General features: G+C 41.3%; 3 protein-coding genes across 4 annotated transcripts; 2 read left to right on the top strand and 1 right to left on the bottom strand.

The window, feature by feature from the left end:
• Positions 1-935: 935 nt before the first annotated feature.
• On the top strand, positions 936-5,164 carry LOC135610467 (ABC transporter G family member 22-like). Of its 2 annotated transcripts, none has more exons than XM_065104996.1 (11): positions 936-1,108; positions 1,690-2,088; positions 2,175-2,245; positions 2,328-2,563; positions 2,663-2,818; positions 2,882-3,065; positions 3,369-3,677; positions 3,761-4,048; positions 4,199-4,483; positions 4,584-4,691; positions 4,777-5,164. In XM_065104996.1, the coding sequence occupies exons 1-11, from the start codon at positions 1,012-1,014 to the stop codon at positions 4,990-4,992; spliced, it is 2,349 nt and encodes a 782-aa protein (XP_064961068.1). In that variant the 5' UTR covers positions 936-1,011; the 3' UTR covers positions 4,993-5,164. The 2 variants fall into 2 exon arrangements, with proteins under 2 accessions (XP_064961068.1, XP_064961069.1); XM_065104997.1 differs by lacking the exon at positions 936-1,108 and adding an exon at positions 1,221-1,609.
• Positions 5,165-5,789: 625 nt separating this feature from the next.
• Positions 5,790-8,660, top strand: LOC135610466 (uncharacterized). The gene has a single exon (XM_065104995.1). The coding sequence runs from the start codon at positions 5,930-5,932 to the stop codon at positions 8,558-8,560; it is 2,631 nt and encodes an 876-aa protein (XP_064961067.1). The 5' UTR covers positions 5,790-5,929; the 3' UTR covers positions 8,561-8,660.
• A 2,405-nt stretch (positions 8,661-11,065) lies between these two features.
• On the bottom strand, positions 11,066-16,394 carry LOC135610465 (subtilisin-like protease SBT3.18). The gene is made up of 10 exons (XM_065104994.1): positions 14,448-16,394; positions 14,264-14,355; positions 14,062-14,159; positions 13,818-13,980; positions 13,084-13,753; positions 12,759-12,826; positions 12,415-12,654; positions 12,224-12,338; positions 11,887-12,100; positions 11,066-11,817 (listed from the first exon to the last, which is right to left on the bottom strand). Exons 1-10 carry the CDS (start codon positions 14,526-14,528, stop codon positions 11,198-11,200), a joined length of 2,361 nt encoding a protein of 786 aa, XP_064961066.1. The 5' UTR covers positions 14,529-16,394; the 3' UTR covers positions 11,066-11,197.
• Between the last annotated feature and the right edge of the window lie 5,938 nt (positions 16,395-22,332).

Below are 22,332 nucleotides of genomic sequence, written 5' to 3'. Positions count from 1 at the left end.
GGGTTCCCGATTTCCACACATCTGGGCGACGCACATCTCAAGGGAGACTTTAGCCTCCACAGCCACTCTGTGAACCTGAACATGTCTTGTACCAAAGTAACCTTGAGTTCCAACTTCTAAATGCAAAAGCTCTCTCTCTCTCTCTCTCTTGTTTCTGTTTTGGAATAGAAGCTGAAATGAGGAACAACTGTAGTTGTCTTGGATACTGCCAAATTTCATTTAAAGAAACCCAACCAAACTTATAATGGTTTTTTTAGTGTGTCTTGAGGATGTTGGTTTGCTCCTTTGAGATGGTTTCTCTGAGTTCTCTTCTGCTCTAATTTGTGTTCTTGTTCTCTTCTTCCATTTTCTTGGAACTGGTTCTTGTTTGTTTCCAATTTACTTGTCCAAATGGGTTGGAAACTCTGCCACACTTTTCATTCAAGAAAAAGGGAAAAAATGTGAAGATTTGGGTTAGACAATTCATACAATTTTGGAGGTGAATGAAATCATGAGTGAGACAAATTGGCAGCAAGTAGTGGTGGTGTTTATGCCACATTTTGTAGATGGAATTTTAGAGCTCCTCAGTAGCATTTGTCCATGTCAAACACACAGCAATCATGGTTTATTTTCTGCATATGTCTCTTCCCTTTTTTTCCTTCATGCAACAGCTGGAGGAAGAAGCCACTCCACCTAATTACTACACCACAAAACATGTCCATCATGAGCAGTATTTCTGCATTATTTGTTCTTTCTTCTTTGCAATCACTGTTGCAGCTCCAATCATTTTCCACTCAGTGAGAAACACTTCTTTGTACTTTTCTTGCATACCTTTCCTTTGAGCAAAGATCTTCTTTTTCCTATATATATATATCTGTGTGTGTGTATATATATACACACACACACACACATATGAGGTCCCCAGTGCATTGCTTGGTGGACAGGTTCATGAAGTAGTACTGCAACAAGATTAGGGGCATTTCTGTGAGCTACTGTTCAATTCCCTCCATCATACGACATTGTGAGGTTTGGATGAGAGGTGGCAGCTGCATAAAAGGAGGAGGAGAAGTAAACCTGGTGGCATCAAGCTGGCCTTCCATTGCTCTTCCTCACCCACACTCCTTTTCAGGTACCTAATATCTCTGCTACAACTCCTCTTTCCCATCTCCTTCTTCACCTTCTTCTCCCCCCCCCCCCCTTCCCCCCATCTCTCTCTTTTTTTCCCTGAATGATATATTTCAGCACTTGATTTCATGTGCTCTGTGTTGCTCTCATTTCTTGTTTGCGTGTAAGCGGTTGCAATGTTAGAAATGATTTATAGATCCTATTTCTTGTTGATGTTTGGGGTGATGATTCGAGTCCAATGGAGTTATTATCTTGTAAATAGTTGAAAAGGATGTGATTTAGGATATATCATTCATTAACAATGTTCAGTAATAGAGGTAAGGAATCAGAAGAGGAAATATTCCACTGAGGAAACATAAGGAATCTTCTTCAGTCTCCTGTCAAAACTTGGTTGGCATGCATTTCAAACCCCAATTCAATGGACGAGATAGATTGAGGACTTTGTCTCTTGACAAATCAATTCTGATAATGAAAGGAGCATTAATCATCACTGTTGCATTAAAACGTAAAATTTATGTTCTTCTGGCAATTTTGTTTCGGTGAAGCTTAAATGTTGCAATCCCTCTCATCATATCCTATGAACAGAAGAATTGAGGTGTGTCGAGATGGATTCAGCAGCAGGTGGGATCGCCAGGACCAAGTCAGACCAACTGGAGATGGCACCACCACGGCCACCAACTCTGAGCCCCACTCCATCAGCTGAATCCATGCCGGTCGCAGACGCTAATGGCGGTCCGAGCTTGTCGAGGAAGTCGAGCCTGGGGAAGAAGCTGGTGGGATCTTCGCCAGCCACGAAAGCAGGACACCACCTGAGAAGCACGCGAAGTGGACACATGAAGGTGGACTGCGAAGACGGTGGCAGTGGTGGAAGCTTGAGCCGAGCCTCCAGTGCGAGTCTGGGCTTCTCCTTCTCCTTCACTGGCTTCACTGCTCTCCCTGAAGACATTGTTTCTGACATCACTGCTCTCACTGGCGGTGACAAAGGTAACAACAACATCTGCTCCTCGCAAAAAAGTTGGTAGATGTCAGTGTAAGGCAGATGTCGATGCTCGTGATATGCTTGCCCGCAGGAATTGATCTCGAGCCTGGAAGATCTCGAAAAAGGCTGATGTCAGAGACAACTTATCCCATATATGTGAAGGTAGCACTTGGATTTCCTGCTGTCCTGAAGAGAAACAGTTCTTCTTCATCTAATCCCGCAGTTCATGCTGTGAATTCTGCAGTTTACAGAGGTCAGATACAAGGTAATCCTCAGAGGAATTACGAGAACCAACGAGAAAGATATCCTCCAAGGCATCACAGGTTCAGCCAAACCGGGAGAACTCTTGGCCTTGATGGGTCCTTCCGGCAGTGGGAAGACCACGCTCCTCAGCCTCCTCTCCGGAAGAACAGCCGACAACGTCGTTCAAGGATCCATCACTTACAACGATGAGCCGTACGCCAAGTCGCTAAAGAGCAGGTACAGAATGAACCGAGCTCACCAATGCATGCTCTCCTATCAGTAACATCAGTGGCTAAATGAAGATGATAAGATTATAGGAGTGAAGTCAATTTTCAGGATCGGGTTCGTGACTCAGGATGATGTTCTATTCGCTCATCTCACCGTGAGAGAAACGTTGACGTATGCGGCTCTCCTTCGACTTCCGAGGACAATGACCAGAAGGCAGAAGGAAGAGAGGGCCATGAATGTGATCTACGAGCTCGGGCTCGAGAGGTAAAACATAGATTCTTGCCTGACATCGACTGATGTCTCCTCTGATTCGGTAACAATGTGCAGGTGCCAAGATACCATCATTGGAGGATCCTTCGTAAGAGGAGTTTCAGGTGGAGAGAGGAAGAGGGTGTGCATCGGAAATGAGATCATAATGAATCCATCTTTGCTGTTTCTTGATGAACCTACATCTGGTCTGGATTCGACAACAGCCCTAAGAACAATCCAAGTGTTGAATGACATAGCTGAGGTGATCATTCTGCTTATGATCTTTGTTATGCTCACAAGGAGTAGAGAGATCTCCAAACCTATGTCGTGAGGAGTTAATGAACCAGACAAGTTGAGAGTGTAGCCGATCGAATCTGTTCCCCTTTTTGGTTTCATGCAGAAAACAAATACCATTTCTAACAACAGGATATTTATTAATAATTCAGAGAGGAGAAGATAAACATAAATGATTCACTGTGAGTTTTAGCTTTTAGCCTTGTGGAATGCAAGAACACATGGTTTGTGCTGCAAAAGGCCTAACAAGTCTTGCTTGCTTCTGTTGCAGTCTGGCAAAACAGTGGTGACTACAATTCATCAACCATCAAGCAGACTCTTCCATAGATTTGACAAGCTGATTCTGCTTGGAAGGGGAAGTTTGCTGTTCTTCGGAAGAGCATCCAAAGCCATGGCTTACTTTGCATCTATCGGATGTGTTCCCCTCATTGCAATGAACCCAGCAGAGTTCCTGCTAGATCTTGCAAATGGCAACATAAATGATGTCACTCTGCCATCAGAATTGGAGGAGAAAGTGCAGTCAAGAAATTTGGGAGGCAGCACAAGAAATGCCAAGCCGTCGCCGGAAGATGTGCATGAGGTAAAAGCTCGTCTACTTGTAGTTTTTCTTGGCAGAAAACAGATGGTATAAGCTTATAGCTCCTGCAACAATCAATGAAACAGTACCTGGTGGAGACTTACGAGACTCGAGTTGCAGACAAGCAGAAGAAGAAGCTTCTTGCGCCGCTTCCTATAAGCGAAGATATGAAGATTACATTGTCATCAACAAAAAGAGATTGGGGAGCAAGCTGGTGGCAGCAGTACTCCATTCTTTTCTGGAGAGGACTGAAAGAAAGAAGGCATGATTACTTGAGCTGGATGAGGATCACTCAAGTTCTTGCAATTGCAGTGATCCTTGGTTTGCTCTGGTGGCACTCAAACATTGCGACTCAAATAGGTCAAGAAGATCAGGTAACAACACTTTCTACATTACATGCAATTCTTGAGAACACTATCATCAACACAATTCATGAGAACAACAACAGTAAAACGATCATCGAGTAGTTCATCTGAAGAGTATGAGCTATCTAAGAATCTACAATTGGAGATGAAACACTGCAGGCTGGTTTGCTGTTCTTCATTTCTGTCTTCTGGGGATTCTTCCCGGTCTTCACAGCGATCTTCACATTCCCTCAAGAAAGAGCAATGCTGAACAAGGAAAGAGCAGTCGACATGTACAGGCTCAGCGCATACTTCATCGCCAGGACGACAAGCGATCTGCCATTAGACCTCCTCCTACCCATCATATTTCTGCTAATTGTCTATTTCATGGCAGGCCTGAGGCTCAGTATCGAACACTTCTTTCTCAGTATGCTTGTTGTCTTCCTCAGCATTGTTGCTGCTCAGGTATGTTGTATGTTACAGGATCACAATCTGCATACTTCCTGACACAGCATTTCTACATCAATTCTTGACCTTTTGACCGGATGTTTGGCAAATCTGGCAGGGGCTGGGGTTAGCTATCGGCGCCTCATTCATGAACATCAAGCAGGCAACCACTCTAGCTTCAGTGACAGTGATGACCTTCATGCTGGCTGGAGGATTCTTTGTGAAGGTAAGCACCCAATGATGCAGAAATCTTGCCACTACTACTCTGTAACCTCATGGCTTACATGCAGCTGCTACTGACAAATCTGCAGAGAGTTCCTGCATTCATTTCATGGCTTCGCTTCATCTCCTTCAACTACCACTCTTACAGACTCCTCCTGAAGGTGCAGTATGACCATGTCCCCCCGCATCTGAATGTCAACCATCTCGACAATGGAGTCATGGAAGTCGCTGCCATGATCGCCATGGTGTTTGCTTACCGATTCTTAGCATATGTTTCCTTGAGGCGAATGAAGCTGTCGAGTTGAACTCAAGCTAATCTCGACTGTACTAATCCAACCCTTAGAAGATTACTAGAAACCACTCAGTCCCATTATATATATATATATATATATATATATATATATAGACTGAGTTTAGGGTTAATGTTAGACATGAAGTGGGCATTAATTCCTTAATGGAGTCAAGCTAGTTTGAGCAGCTCATTTGTGTGTTTTTCTTCCAAAAGAAGAACTATATGAAGAGAACATTTCAATTAAATTAGAAAATATTTCACTTTTGGCAACAAAATTTCTACCATATTTGCTTCTATCTTCCAACCTTGTTCTTCTGGAAAAGATAATTACAGCTTGAGACCACCTGAAATAAAAAAGAATGGAGATAGTTGCATTGATCTTATGGCAAAGATATAAAATTAGCTTCAAATTGGATGTAAAAGGAGACTTGAAGCGCTCTTCATATTTATTTATATTCTTAATCCTCTTTGTTATACTATGATACATATGAAGGATGTCAATATGGTGCCAAATTGGATTGGATTGGATTGGGCTTAGCTCAGACTTGACCAGATCGATTTCGGATTCGGGTTGGACCCGAACCCGCATTCATCAGCTCCGATATCTGCCGCCGCCTTCTTCCTCCTTCGGAATGGGCGGTCATATCCCGCTTGGCAGCAGGCTTAGGGATCAGGCTGTGAACAGGGCCGGCGGCCAATGCGGCCGCTCTCCTCCCCATGTTTGCCTTCGCTGCTTCCATCCCTCCTTTTTGATCTACAAAATAGGAAGGTTTCCCCCAAACACCTCCAAAATCTTCACTATATCTCTTTTTGGATTACCTTCCTTCCTTGTTCACGTCCCTGCAAATTAATCCCCCAAATCCCTAATTTGCTTCTCTCTCTCTCTCTGTACATATACTAGATTACATTTATATGCAACTTTTGCTGCCATAAACCGCTTAGCATCTCTCATGGCGTCTTCTTGCCCCTCTTCCGCCTTCGATTCGGCCACCCACTCATCGCCCTCGCCACCCAAACCCGTCGTCGCCATCGCCTCCGACAGCACCTCCTCCAATCGTAGCCCGCTAAACTCGTACTCTCCTTTTCCGAGGGTGAAGAGTTGCGATGTCTATCTTGGTTTCTGCGGCCGCCGGGCCCCCCTACTCCGCTTCGTGAAGTGGCTGCGAGCTGAGCTCGAGATGCAGGGCTTGCGCTGCTTCGCCGTCGACCGGCGCAGGTGCCGCGATGCCCACGCGCACAGCGTGGCCAAAGTGGCGATGGACGCTGCGGCCGTCGGCGTGGTCCTCGTCACGAGGAAGTCGTTCTCCAACCCTTATGTCGTGGAGGAGATGCGGTGGTTCCTCGAGCGGAAGAACCTGGTTCCCGTCTTCTTCGGGCTGTCGCAGGGGGATTGCACCGCGAGGGACGTAATTGAGAGGAAAGGAGAATTGTGGGAGAGATTCGGAGGTCGGCTCTGGAATGCGTACGGTGGCATCGAGGAAGATTGGAAGCAGGTGGTGGATGGAGTCTCGCGCTCCGCCGTGATGCTGGAAGTGAATCCTGGCAACTTCAGGGACAGAATCTTCGATGCGGTATTACTCTTGGGGACGCAATTAGGCCGGAGGAGCATGGTGGAGAAGGTGCAGAGGTGGAGGGAGATGGCAGTGGAGGAACTCCCATTTCCACGAAACATTAATTTTGTTGGAAGGAAGAGCGAGCTTGCCAAGCTCGAAATGATGCTATTTGGAGACTTCGAAGGAAATCCAGAGGAATATATCGAGATCAGAACTCGTGATACACATAGAAGAGACACTGTTATGGCCAAAAATAGCACGAGCAGCAGCGGAACACAGAAAGGAAGAATAGCAAAGAAGAATGTGGAGATAAAGGCTAAGGGTAAGGAACCTGTTGTTTGGAAAGAATCAGAGGAAGAGATAGAGATGCAGGGCACTTGGAGCAGTGAATTGCCTGTGAGGCACAGAAGGACAAGAAATGCAATGAGTATGTCGTATCGAAGAGGTGTTGCCTGCATCTGTGGTGACTCGGGCATTGGCAAAACAGAGCTGTTGCTCGAGTTTGCATACAAGTTCTCTCAGAGCTACAAAAGGGTATTATGGGTTGGTGGAGAGTCAAGATATCTCCGCCAAAACTACTTAAAGTTGTTGCCTTTGCTGGGCGTTGATGTTGCCATTGGGACCGAGATGTTCTCACGAAGAAATGGGCCAAGAAGCTTCAAGGAGCTAGAGGCAGATGCTATTGGAAAGGTGCGAAGGGAGCTCATGCGAGACATCCCTTTCCTTCTAGTGATTGATAACTTGGAAAGTGAGAAGGATTGGTGGGATGGGAGTAGCATAATGGAACTTTTGCCTCGTTTTGGTGGAGAGACACACATTATTATCTCATCTCGTCTTCCTCGAGTTCTGAATATCATGCCCTTGAGGCTTTCGTACTTGTCTGCTGCAGAGGCAATGATCCTGATGAAGGGGAGGGTAACGGAACTCCCAACAGAAGATGCCAATGCTCTGAGGATCATCGAAGAGAAACTAGGTAGGTTACCTCTGGGTCTAGCACTTGTAAGAGCAATTGTATCTGAGCTGCCGATAGGTCCACTCAAACTATTGGACATGATAAATCAAGTGCCATATAGAGAACTGAAATTTAGTAGGAAAGAAGATCTCGTTATGAAACAGAACCCTGCTCTTGTTCAGCTTCTAGATGTGTGCTTTTCTATGTTGGATAATGCACAGAAGCCTAGCAAGTTGGCCACAAAGATGGTGGGCGTTAGCAATTGGTTTGCACCATCAGCGATCCCAATCTCCATGCTGGCAATTGCTGCATCTGCAAAGCATTGTCGCACAAGGTTTTTCAAAAGGTGCTTTCATTTTCTTTCCTGCACAGCCAGAGAATTGAATGTTAATATTTCGGAAGCTGAAGCCTCATCCACGCTAGTAAGGTTTTCGGTAGCAAGAGAAAGCACTAGAATGGGACATATTTCTTTTCACAGTATCATTAAGATCTATGCCCGTGAAAGAGATGATAACAATAGTGCAATTTCAATTATAAAGGCAATTGAGAAGGAAGGGAATTTACAGGAACATGCTGATCATATATGGTCAGCTTGCTTCTTGCTGTTTAAATTTGGCATAGATCCTGGGGTTATCGATCTTCCAGAACGAGATCTGTTGTCCTTCATCAGAAGATTTGCCCTGCCCCTAGCTTCACTCACTTTTACAAATTTTTCCCTCTGCAATGCTGCCCTAGAGCTTCTACGTGTATCAACTGAAGCATTGGAAGCCTTGGAGGAATCTTTTCTGTCCAAAGCCACCACTGCTCAACATAAAACTAAGTGCCCGAAGAATCCCAGGTCTCGATCATCTATAGAGTCTGATCCACTTATTTATCTTGATCTTGCAAGTCTGAGAGCAATTCTTTTAGAAACAAGAGCAAAGTTGATGCTACAAGGGGGACAATATGACATCGGGGAGCAGCTTTGTAGGACTGCTGTTGGCATCAAGGAGGTTATATATGGCTGTGAACATCCTCAAACACAGGCTACTCGTGAAACCATGGAGAGACTTGTATGGTTTCAGTCGAAATTTTAAATTGTCGGGCTAGTCTTTTTTTGTTTTTTTGACAGTATGCAATTGTACAGCTCATATACATTCAACATAATCAATACTCATGGCTTTTCAGTTGCTGACAGATCTTGCTTATTATTCTCTTCCTTTCATGGTTATCTTCCTTTTCAGTATGATCTAGTAATGATTATGGGTGATGATATTATGCTGGCGAATTGTGGTAAATCATTGATGACTTGTGGATCTTAAATGATTTCTAACATTTCAATGGATATATATTCACAATAATAGAATTTCTTTGTGAAATAGAAAGCTTGCCTATAGTCAGCTTATTGCTTAAGTGTTAATCAACTCAATCCCTTTAGATGTTATGGCATTTGGATACTTGGCATATGTTCCCTAGCTGCTAGTCTATCATGTGTTCTTGAAAGGGTGAACCAGCAATTCTCGACTTCCAAGAGGATTATTCATGTGGAAAATGGCCTTTGATTAGAGCATGCTGATAGCAACATTAGATTCGTCTCGTCCTCCTCTGTAGCTACGAGTTTAGTAGATAATTATGCTTGAATTGGCATGACTGTGTAGGCCTAAATAAAAATAATATCCAAAGAATGAGAAGAATATGATATACACACAGATAAATCCTTTTAACTATGATCTTCTGTTTCCCTTGGCATTTTTCAAATGTGAGTGCAAAAATTATGCTGATATCTATTTCGCTTGATGCACTTTGCCAAGAGTGTTTTAGGTGCATACTTCTATTGTTTCCTTCATAATGTACTTTTACATTAATATTTTCTTCAGGGGTTACAAGAGCTTTTTCAGGCGAGCTGCTCTTGAAACATTGGATTACCCTAAGGAAGATTGCTTAAATATTAAATGTACTGTCGTTGTGGTGGTGTCTATAATGGACTCAACCAGACTCCAATCTATACAAGTTCCATATTCAGACACTGGAATACACTTAATGCACTTTTGGATAATCAGGAAGGCTATGATGTGATCTTTCATGTCTCTGGCAAAAACTTTCATGCTTATAGATTGGATCCTCAGTATTTCGAGCTCAGTTTTAAGATAAGAATATCCGGAATTGTGTTTGGCTGTGCCTGATGCCTGGTAGCTGATCCCAGTATACTCTTGTAATTTGTTTCACCACCCCTAACTTGCATCTTATCTTCAGAGACTTTCATTGAGGATGACATGTTGACCACAGTGAGATCCCCTGGATCTTGCATCTGACAAGTCGGCTGGAAAGTTGCTGAATTTTCATGTTAATTTTTCATTTCCTTTTTTACAGGTAACAAATTTAAATTTTTGAGGTGGAAACTCAGTTTCTACAGTGGTGTTACAAGGAAGTCCTGATGGTATACTGGATGATCTTAAGAGAACTGTTGACGATGGTGTTAATACATATAAGGTGAGTCTTCTTACAAATGATGAAAATACTCCTCCGATGTGTCGTCCAATGGTTGGTTACTTGACAATTTTAGGATGGTTAATATAGAATTCACCATGATTAACCACACCATCTATAACATGCTTTTTCTCATTATTGATCAAGCTATGTGCAGAGATAGTCACATTCTTCCTGGTGCAGCTTCTACTGAAGTAGAGTTGGCAAGAAAATTGAAGGTGTTTGCATTAATGCAAATTGGGTATCTTTTCATGTTGAATGTGCTGAGACACATTATAATGAAATGCTTGAATCTGATGAAGTATGGATAATGGCAGTGTATTGTTCAATCATACAAGTTTTTACTAGTTTGCTGCCAGTAAGAGTTCCTGTAGTTCCTCCTCACCACTAAATTGTTTTACTTGTGTTGTGATTATGTATGAATCAGATAGTATCTATAATCTTATGACCATGATTACCGATATGAGACATTGGATTGTTGTTGCTTGTTCATCCTTATCTACAAACATAAACATGCTTTAAAGTTTATACTTTGGAGCACTTTGGCCATTTTGATCTGGCAATTAGACTTAAGATAGTTGTATGGGTTGAGACTCTTTTAGTCATATCATTGTTATCTTGACCTCTAGTAGGTAAGTCGTTTTGGCAGTTACACTAGATTTGGTTAGATATGATTCCTAATATCTCGTAATGATAACCTAACACATTCCATACATGGATGACATAGTTAGATAGTTAGTTCCATATGGATATTTGACGTTGACCTAATTTAGACTAAAAATCAATATCGGATGAGATTCCTAATATAGTAGGTCATCAGACCTCGATAATTATGCTCCAGGTTGCCTTTTATAGTCGGTCCCCTTTGGTTTCTAATATAGCCAAAGAGAATATTCTACGTAATAGGAAAATATTCTCCGAATGAGATGCTAATAATACTTACTATAGAAGATAAATATTTCTCATATCAGTATTATTTCTTTACTTTCGAAAAAATCCTACACTATATTTTCCCCTCTTTTTACTCTCATTACTCCTTCATTAGTGAATGAAATCTAAATAAGCTGGATTTGAAAAAGAAAGCTAGCAAATTTATTGGGATAAGAAAAGCTCCTCTGAGCTCCTTCATCACAACTAAGAACTACTCCAACAAGCTAGCAGTCAAAGTTCCTGGAAATCCTACCACAATCTCAAGATGATAGCAAGAAGAAGATAAAAAGCTGCTGCTGCTGCTGCTGCTGCTCCAGTCATGCAACTTGGAGACCTCCCAATGAGGAGCTGCTGCTGCTGCTGCTGCTCCCTCCATCCTTCGTAGTATTGACATGCACAATCAATGGAGTCCTCACGCGATGATGGCCGTCACACCACACAATCTCCCCGAAGTCATATCGCCCCTGCGACCTCTTCAAAGGGATCATCGTCACGTAGTACGTAATCCTCTCCTTCCTCCTCGAGAACAGCAGGAGCCTCGGCCACACCACGGCATGCACTCCCTGAGGACTCCTGACGCTCGCGAAGTAGACTGCGTTCTTAATCCTACCCACGTTGCGAAGCGTTCGACGTATCGTCGTGGAGCAGCTGAGATCCGACACCGTGATGGCCGGGTAGTTCAGGTCGAGATCCGACTCGTCGCCGCCGCAGCTGGTGTCGACGCCGGGCGACGGGAGGAGCATGGATTTTATCTGCGCCTGCGTGTACCCTAAGCTGCAGAGGAAGACGACGTAGTCTCGAGCTCCCATGTCGTACACCAGCCCTGGATCCAATGCCCTCAGGGGATCTACGTGCCCCGCGCCCATGTCGAAGGCATCCGTCGGCTTCAGAGTTCCTCCTGCTAATATACTATCTGAGCTCGTATCCCTCGCATAAGCTGCATGGCAGATCAAAAGCATGATTAGGTTCCTCCTTCTTGCGTCCGGAGATCAATCGATGCATCCACCTGTGGTCATCAAAGCGGACTTGATCATTGCAGGGGACCAGGTGGGGTGAACCGACTTGATGAGGGCTGCAATGCCTGAGACGTGGGGGCACGACATGGAAGTCCCGGAGTTGAAGTTCCACTTCACAGATCGCTCATCGAATGGCAGCAGAGTGGGTGAAGATTTCGGAGACCACGCCGCTAGTACATTCACCCCAGGAGCAGTGATGTCAGGCTGCAGCATCAAGTCACAGAGAGAAGAAGCTAAGCATGCATGGCACTCATCAAGGAGTGACATCCAATGCCTGTGGTTTAGGGTTCTACACGCATGTTGAACTGAGGATAATCGAAATCTTACCTTGAGGATGTTTGGAGTGGCAGAATTTGGTCCTCTCGATGAGAAGTATGCAACAGAAGGAGCCGGTGAGCAGCCGATACTTGTTCTGCTGGGAAGAACACGTACTGTGGGATCCCTGCAGTGTAGATTCACACAATATGTCAAGTCGCAAAGGAGCAATCTATCTAATATGTGCATGAAGATGAACTTACTTGGATGACTGTATGTAGTAGAGGATTTGTGTAGCTTGACTGAGATCAACTTGAACAGATGGAAGGTAGTCATCTGTAGCTGCTTGCTCCGTTGTGGTCTGGGCAAAGATGATGCCAGATCCATTGGCTGTCAAGACCGATAGGGCTGCGGTTGTGCTGGACACCTGCCCTATTGAGGAGAAGCAAAGAACAATCTTCCCTGTGGCAAGCTTGTGGTTCCATTTGTCAAAGGAACATGATCTTACAGCATAAAGAATAGCGATATATGTTAGCTTAATCAGCTTGGTTGTGTGTGTGTGTGAGAGAGAGAGAGAGAGAGAGTGAGAGAGAGAGAGAGAGATCACCCATCATCAAAGAATTTGATACTGTCGACTAACTTCATCTTCATTTCCTTTCTGACAAAGCCTTCACCCTGTACAAAGAAACAGGAAATTAGCAAGAACAGAACTAAATTTCAGAAACATATTACGACTAATTACAGATAGCATGAAGTATATTATAATTCGAGATCATCAGAAAAATATCATGTAATCATATACAACATTGTTTAGGAAACATATGGCAGATGAAATTTATGCATTGTAACGCAACCTCATCCTGCAGCAGCAAGGCAGGTTGATTGATGTTACTGGAACACACATGCATCAAACATGAAGGTAATTAAGTTACCATGAAGGAGAGGTTGTTCCCCAGAAGGATCTGTGTTGGAAACGTTCGATCCATGGTCCCAGCGGCGACGCAGATGCTCCATGGCGACACATTCTGCACGAGTGATGGCTCCGGGCCATCGTTCCCGGCGGAGAAGACCACCGTGACTCCCACCTGCGCTGCGTGGAACGACCCGATGTCTGTGCTCGTCCGAAAGAATCGCATCAATGGCGGCGAAGAACCCAGCGATGCTGAGATCACACTAACTCCGTCGCACAGAGCGTCGTCGAAGGCTGCCAACACGTCCGCCTCGGTGCACTTGCCGTCAAAGTCCTTGAACCAGCACACCTTGTACACTGCAAGCCGTGCCCGGGGTGCGCCGCCCCGTGCAGCGCCGAGGCCCAGGCCGAAGTAGCTGGCGTTCGCGGCAGTGGAGCCGGCGGCTGTGGACGCCGTGTGCGTCCCGTGCCCGATACGGTCTCGCGGCGACCGGTACTCGCCGTCCCCACTTGTATCCAGCGGCCCGAACTCACGCTCGAAGCCATTGAGGTAGTATCTGGCACCGACAAGCTTACGATTGCATGCCTTCTTCGGTTCAAATTTGTCGCCCTTTACGCAGGTGCCGCGCCATGACTGCGGCACCGGCGGCATTCCGGGCTCCTCCTTGAAGGATTCGGATTCAGGCCATATGCTTCAACATGAAGAAGAAAGGTTAGGACACTACAGATCAGAGAGTGTGGATAAGATGTAAGCACGAGATACCAGTATCGAAGATGCCAACTACGATGTCATCGCCGTAATCCAACTGCAATGGAATCCTTTGCTGAGTGTTCAAGCTGAGACCCATGAAATCCCAGCTCCTCGTCGTGTGCAGCTGCAGTAACTTGCTCCTGAACACAGATATCACCCCTTGGAAACCTGCAAGTGCTGTTCCCGTTAGTGCATTGAGCAATGGAGGATGATGATTCAGAGTTTGGATGGGAATGTTGATGTGCTCACTCGCCAAGGTGGAGGCTTGTGTTGAGTTGAGCATCGCTGCAAAACCAGAGAAGCCATGCCTGTAGCTGTACACCATGGCTTCCTCTGCTTCTTCTTGCCTGAAATCAAATTGCCAGAAGAACAAAGACAGCAGCTGTAATTATGTTGAACACAGTGGAGGCAAGAAAAGGTAAGATAGAAGAGGTGGGATTTGATTGATTGCCTGGAGAAGACACTGGAGAGAAGTTTGACATGGAGCTTGGTGGTGAGGAGAGGATCTTGGCCATGGCTGTGGCCCAGGTAGACTATGTGCACCTGCAACACAGGAACAAAAAGACCACCTTATATGTTAGCATTATTTGGTGGGGAACGGAGAAGACTGGGGCTCTATTGGGAGATAAGGTTACATGGCCTGTGGGCAAGCAGTGACTGCAATAAAGCCAATGACAGAGGAAGAGGCCCCAAAGGAGGTGAAAAGAAGTAGTCATTGCCTCTCACAGATCTGCCAGTTGCAAGTCTGTGCATTATATAGTAGGGAAAGGCCATAATTTATCATTCCATGGAGTTCAGCATGGTGTAGACTGCTTCAACTGCAAGCCTTGTAAAGCTACAATGTCCTCTGACATGCACCATGTCTGCATCATGACTTCCTTCCTTCCCTTTCCAAGTTGCACTGACCTAGTTCTTTCTCTCAAGATCATTGAGCTCCACAACTACAACTCAGAGTAATCTATCTACCCTCTCTTGGATTCAGCATGAAGTATATACCAATATAGCAGGCAAGGTTGATTACAAGGGAAAGAGGCCTACTTCCCCTCTCTTTTTGTCTAATCATCTGCTCTAATTATCTGATACACTATAATTATGAACTCGTGTGCAGTTCATCATCATATCTAAAAATCCTGCTTATGATCTCCCATGACTGCCATTGCCACAATAGAGCAATTGAGTAGTGCTTATGATGAGAAATTTTCGGTTATCCAAGATAACATCTTAGATAACTTGCAGCATGCGTGTCATATATTTCCCTATCACATTCTTATGTAGCAGAAAGAATCCAAGCACCGAAGACTACATTATCCATGCAGATATACTCTAAGCAGGACTCAAGCAAAACTTCAAGGTTTGTATATTAGGCTTCGAAAGATTTGAAGCTCTACACTTTTAATTCAGTTTGTTGCATAACTATATCTGGTAATAGTTCTTTGTATGCACATACTACATGAAGAGGGAAATCAACCATCGAGAAGAGCATTACCCTAGAAAGCAACACAAGACCTTATGATGCAGTCACCTAGTCATTTCCTAACAGGGCAAAGTTAAGAGCATAGGAATAATGCTATCTAATAACGAAATATCGATCCTATCATCTAGTAGCATGTGCAGCATGTACTTGCATAAGAATGCTTAAGAATCTGTAAATTCATAGACATGGCCCAAGCTATGTTGCTTTCCTGCTAATGGAGTTGCAGAGGTCATTTGTTAGCAGATATACCATAATGCAGTTCATTTCTCTTCTCCAATACCATGCATGATTTTCTTTTCCTTTCACTAGGGTTGTAACTATGAGATGTCAATCAGAATTGGCTCAAAACTAAGCTCATCCACTTCATCCTTCAAATCCATGCTAGTTAGTTCTTAAAAGTATATGCAACATTGAAGATAGAACAATTAAGTCTGTAATTGTTGTGTGAATGTGAATCAGTGAGCAAGGAATGTGTGACTTTCCAAACACTCTTCCCTTACTGCCATGAATTCACATCATCATGCTTCTTTTACCACAGGATAGCTATTAGCAGCACGCTTACCGACATTCATCCAATCTTCCTTAAAGCTATCTATTATTAGATGCATACATACATCATAATGTGTTATGTCTTGTGGCATGTCAAGTAGCTTTGATCTTGCTCATTGGAATGACTTTCCTCCTTTTCATTATGCATTCAACCAACCAAATCATAGCAGCCATTTCTTAGTTTGAAATCCATCCATGCTGCTAGATCCATATTTTGCACAAGAATAAATTTGCATGTTTGTGTCTACAAGAATTTGTCTGTATGAGATAATGTGAGATCCTCAATTCTGTATTATGATGATTATGAAAGTATATCAAAATAAAAATTGCCTTTGTTATGCCAAGATCTTACAGTGATGTAGTAGTTTCAATCTACTAGAATAGTAGAGGATAATAACCATCTCACAAAAGGTTTTCCCGATCAAAAGAAATCTATTTCAGTTTCAAAATGAATGTTCAGAACAACTGCAGCACATTGTACCAAAGCAAAGATTTTCATACTGTGAATATGTGAATTTTACCTTGGAAAAAATAATCAGGAAAAGTCTCAGTAAAGGTATTCATGATCATATAATATACTGCTGACAAGATGAATCTCACATGTACCATTGCAGAAATAAGCAGGGGTGTTCAACCTCTGTTGCTACGGCTAACATAAGAATGGTCTTAAGTGGCCACACCACCCAATTAGCCAAATGAAATAGAAAGAAATATTGAACATTCACACACATCATTCTTTGATTTGGAATTATTTATGCCAATACCAGATATCAAACTATCAACTAAAGGCCATCGGGATTACAGCCACAAGAACATAGTGAGCGCATCTTCTGCCAGAAAGAATAAACAAGGACAGTCTGTCATAGATGAATGTTTTTTCTACCATTAATCCATATCTTGCGTTACTACCCAAAATTTCCATGAATTGAGTTGCCTATTGATCTAGTAATGCTTAAAATGTAGCAGCGAGCTGATAAGTCTATTCATTCTCAAATTTCCCCCAGTTTATAACTTTTGGAGAAACACAAGCTTTCTTAGCTAATTTTCCTAATGCATCATCATGTCGACGCAAAATCCATATCATGAAAGTTCAATTCACTTCTGGCCTATGATGTTAAATCAATATAAAATTTATTGTCTTGGTGTTACATAGGGCATAAAGCTGCCCAAAATGCTTAGGCTCAATATTGTGCTTTGTCACTAAGGATGAAGCTTGTTGGCAGACCTTCATTTTATTGTTAAAGATGGCTTTGAGTCTCTAAGAAAAAAAATGTATTGCTTCACTTAGGCAGCAATGTAAAACACATAATTGAATCCATTTAATATTACTATCACCTTTGAAGAAGCCATTCATAATTGAAGAATATCATCTTCGATATAATTCCAAAGTTCCTCAAGAGGACATTTGATACAGTGCTTTATCATTAAGGATGGCAGACACTATCATATGAATCCCAAGCTGAAATGATTCCTCTGTAAGTTGCTGAGATCACATGTTACCTTTGGACAAAGTTCCTCATAATTAAATCTAGAATTAACTCGCTTCCTTGAATTACCAAATGATGAATAAACATATTGTAATCATCTCTCCATTTAAGCAACTTCAACAATACAATGACTAAACAATCTTAGTTATTTCTAACACTAAATTGTATCAAATGGTCACTTAATTGATTAGCAGCATTTGTTGGATTCATATTAATCTAAGCTCAATTTCCTATACCTAATCATCATAATAGGACAACTTGAGACTCTAATCCTTCAAGTGGACCTTAAATTGACCCATTTTCGTTTTTTTTTCTCATATTTTGTTTAGAATAGTGACCAATTATGACCAAGAATTTTGCAAGCTAACCTAATCTATCTAATCTATTAGAATTGGTTAATGGTTTTATTTCTTGATTAGATTTTTTTTCCTAATTTTCTCATATTTGTCGTATTTTCATGTGAATTTTGGTAGATCCTTGATGAAATCTAGTTCTTGCAAAATATCTTGTCCCCAAATGTTTGAATTTGTAAATGCAACTCAACTTTCAAGTTCATTATGATTTTAGCAATTTCTGATTCTAATCTCAACTTGACACCGGAAACTAGACCTTGTTCCATTCATGACCATAAATAAAAGTAGAAAGGTCAAAAAGGGATGATCACAAAGATAAAAAGACTTACATATATAACAATATATTAAATTGATATTAGTCTGTCCACCAGAAATGATGGAAGTAAAAGTAATAAAGATCATTTTAGGTATGTAAAATTTTGATAAATTTTCATATATTTGTTGACAATCATGATTTTTAATAGTTAACATGAATTTACTGGATGGCTGTTGATAGGAATAACATATATGGAAGACATAAAGATTTGGAGGCATATATATGTAAATATAATTTTTTTGAAAAAATGCATATGAAATATTAAAATTTGGAGAGGCAAATATGCCATGGAAAGATAGCTATGTAAAACCCTGAACTATATTAAGCTGTTAATTGTATTACTAATCAGATCTTCTCATGGCCTTTGCTGCCGTGACACTAGCTCTGCTATCTTCCATCTCCAAGTTCTTGGCAGCTTGATCTGTGTTATCATACAGCTGATCAACATGCAGAGTCGCATAAAATTTACCATGTTCTACAGAAAGAAAGAAGAGATCTAATTCCTGGTTCAGGCTTTGGACATTCTACTTTGCTGTTGTTACTGCAATAAGTCTGCTGTTGCAGTTTATTCTACCAACTTTGTCATAAATTTCAAGAATTTTCTTCCGTGAATGAATTCCGAGAATTTACTACTTCAGTCGAACGGAAAGCAAATTGAGATCTGCACATAACATTACTGAACTCAGTTCATACTAGTTTGTCCTTTGACACACAACCTTACAGATCAATTTCACCAGATTCAGGTTTTGCTAGAGTTGAAATTTGCTTTTCTTTATTCCAGAAATTGAAAGAAGAAAATAATTTGTTTCCACGAGATTTCTTTATGCTTGAGAAACACCAAAGCAGTGGATCCTTGTTGCTAAGTCTACAAGTATATTGACATTCTCCAAGAATTTTGGGAGTATAACAGTTTAAAGAAATTTAATGCAGTAAAGATGATTGCTTACTTTTTGTCCTGCTAGATATGATCTTTGTGTCTGAGAGGTGGTATTGATTGATCATCCTACCATTGTAGTTTTCCAATCCACTGATGTACATATCATGATGCTGATGACATTAAAATCCAAATGAAGATATCAAAGGCTTGATCTTATGGAAGCAAAGAAGATGAACTGTTTGTTCTCAGCTTACAGCTAGCTCTTATTGCATCAAAAATGCCAGATCTTTAGCAGTTCAATAGAAGTTGCCTTGACTTGTAATCCCAGTGCCTGGAGCACTCATCTACCTGAACTAAACTAGGAGATCTAACAATTAAATGCCAAAAACAAGCTAAACAGATCCTTCTTCTTTCTACAGAGAACCATATGCTACACTGTTCTTTCCAAGGAAGTATAGGAATGAGAGGGATCAAGGAACCTGACTCAATGAACAAAGAACTATTTGGAAAGCAAAAACAAAAACCAAAAGCAGGTAAACCTTTCGATCAAGTAATAGTTCAGCAAAATGTAACCAAAGATTAAAAAAAAAAAGTATTCAAGTAGAAAGAAATTATACCCAGGAAAATATCAAGACAGCACACTCATCTTTCTAGCTGTGAGTGGATTCAAGAAAAAAAGATGTTACAAAGTCCAAACAAAAATTCAACCTCACCCTGTCTACAGCAGCTCCTGCCCTTGAAGCAAACAAGGTTTGAGTCAGATTGAATGCTGTGGTAGAATATTGTGACAAGAGTAGGAAACTTGCACTGACATGCTATGAATGTGAAGAGGAGAAACTTTCTTGGTGGACCAATTTTAAGTTGATGAACAAAAAGCAATTTTTTTGTGTAATATATGGAGTATGGGCCATATTTGTTTCATAGCTTTTCATGATGGATTCATCCGAAACAACACAAAATTTACTCAGAAGCAGTGGTAAAAGTAGACAGTAAAGGGAAGAGTTGGTTGTTTTCAGGCAATCAAGGTGAAGTCTCTGAAAGGAGTTGAGGAAGAGTCTAGTGAAACTGAGGAAATATGACTTAATCTTCAACTAATGTTCATTTTGGATTCTGAGTGTTCATACCACCTTACTGAATCACAAGTTCACAGTCATCTTGATAGTTCTTAAGGGTCATAATGCAAAGCTAATTGCAAGAACTTTGACCAATTCTGATAGAAGTATAATTATAGGAAGCCAATATCCTGCTATAGATCATAGACAAAGAACCAACTTGCTAAATCTATTTCTGATCTCAGAAAAGATTGTCCTTAGACAGCTTGCATCTTTTACATCCTAAGACCAGATGAACTCTTTGATCACTTCTTTCCTTGAGGGAAACTGTTAACTTCTAGATAAGTTTCATCATAAGAGGACCACATACGCAACAAGAAAGAGGAAAAGAGAGAAAGAAACCACAAGAGTAAAAGATAGTTTCTCTTTGACTTCTTCCTCAAGGCATGTTGGTGGTAGCTAGTAAGGGTTTGACTTTGCCTTAGGCTTCACAAGCCTGTGATGAACTTGGATCAGGAAAGGCTGGTAAAAAAGGGTCAGCCAGAGGTGAAAGGTGAAGAAGGTGGGTCTCCTCCTCCACCTCCATGAGTGTCATTGACTCTTCTGGTGTGGGGCTCAAGATGATTGATGACAAGTCTCACACCAAAGGAACACAATGGTCATGTGGGGTAAGACTTCATGAAACATCCATCTGATGATATCATTTCGGACTGCATCAAGCTCCACTGTGACACCAACCCTCTCGAGTGCAAGTGTGAAGAGTTCCTCAACCCACTCTTGCACTCTGGACTCCATGCCCCATCATTTCAACAGGAGACATGGCAAGAGGACCACTTCACACAACCCAACTCCTCTCCAAGATGACAACCCACAACAACACTAAAAGAAACCAATTTCATTCTCCCAAAACCCATTCACTTGACAAATTCATCTTCTTATGCCAAACATTACCCAAATATGACATGTTAAGTACTCAAGTCTCCAAATCTTCAATATTTTGGCATAGTGATAATAAATACTCTCCTGCAATTAGCTTTAGACTTGTTTAATTTCCTTCAATCCTGCATGGCTTGGTGAGTGGCACAGATTGGTTTACTACATCAAAATAGCTGCCTTTGAGTGACTTAAAAGCTTCTCCCCTCATCTTGAATCTTCAGGAGTCTTAACATACTGATGCTTAGAAAACATTCTACATAGAAAAGAGAAAAGATGTTACAAGATAAATGCAGATCCTGGACCAGATTTTGCAATCTTCTTTTAATATCTTTCTATTGAGGAAGGTACAAGTGTTGAGGCTGTAAACAAAATTTACATCTCAACTTGGCTAATTGAATGCTTGTTGCCATATAGAAGTACTGTTGACCCTGTCTTTGTACATCACAATGAATGTGTATACAAAGAAAAAGAAGCTCAGTCAACCTTGGCAATAAACAAACCTTAGAAACAGGTCATTGATTTTATTTCTTTTCTTGATATGGTCAATATTGACAGTCAATCTGATTTGATGAGATTGATCCAATTTGATTTTTTTTAAAAGTAGTGCTATGTCCAAAAGAGACATGGATTAATTGCATATGATGAGAAAGCTATTACAATGCTTAAAGTGGCTTATGAATGTCAAGGAGGTGTTTTGTTTACTTGAAAGGTGATTTCTTGGACTTTCAAAACTTTAGTATGAGGCATTATTTGGGAAGTGAAATTAAAATAAGTAAATATTATTTTTAGATATAAAATAAATAAATAAATGGGTATAGAGGTAACAAATACATGTAAATTTATAATTTATAAAAGCAAAGTGGTATAATACTTCTGTTAATATGAGAAGAGAAGAGTTTTATTGTTACAAATATACCAATCATCCAAAAAAAAAAAGGAGGAAATGTTCTACAAGGGCGGATCTTCTATATCAAGGTATCTTTTGCTTGAGTATATGAAATGTTCTACATAGATCTAAGATAAGTTCTTCTTTTATAGGAGGATTTCAAAAAGTTCTTCCAAATAAGAATGAAGGAAATATCCAATCTGACAAGGTTGAGCAGTTCAAGTGTTTCCATCCTATTTGCTTAGGGAAGTGATGTAACAAGGAAAGGATGGGATATTAATAATACAACTATCATGAAAGATATAATCGATTTGAAAAATATAATCGACTCGAGGAGGAAATCTATATAAAAAGGTTAAATCATCGTTGAGTTAAAGGAATAAAGATGTGAATGTCCTTCGATCTTGAAACGATATATTATCAATGAATTACCAACTAATATATTATGTGAAGATTAATTAGAAATGATAAGTACATGTCTTCCTATGCTTACCAATTAATAACAATGAATTGGATGACCTGATCATCCTAACATTCAACTCCATGGGCCTATAGATTTTGGTGTGATTTGAAAGTGAACTTAAATAATA

The sequence above is a fragment of the Musa acuminata genome, chromosome BXJ2-4 (genome assembly GCF_036884655.1).
Source record: "Musa acuminata AAA Group cultivar baxijiao chromosome BXJ2-4, Cavendish_Baxijiao_AAA, whole genome shotgun sequence".
Classification (NCBI taxonomy): Eukaryota; Viridiplantae; Streptophyta; class Magnoliopsida; order Zingiberales; family Musaceae; genus Musa; species Musa acuminata.
Note: the sequence above shows the minus strand (reverse complement) of the source record. Positions and strands in the feature narration are given on the sequence as shown.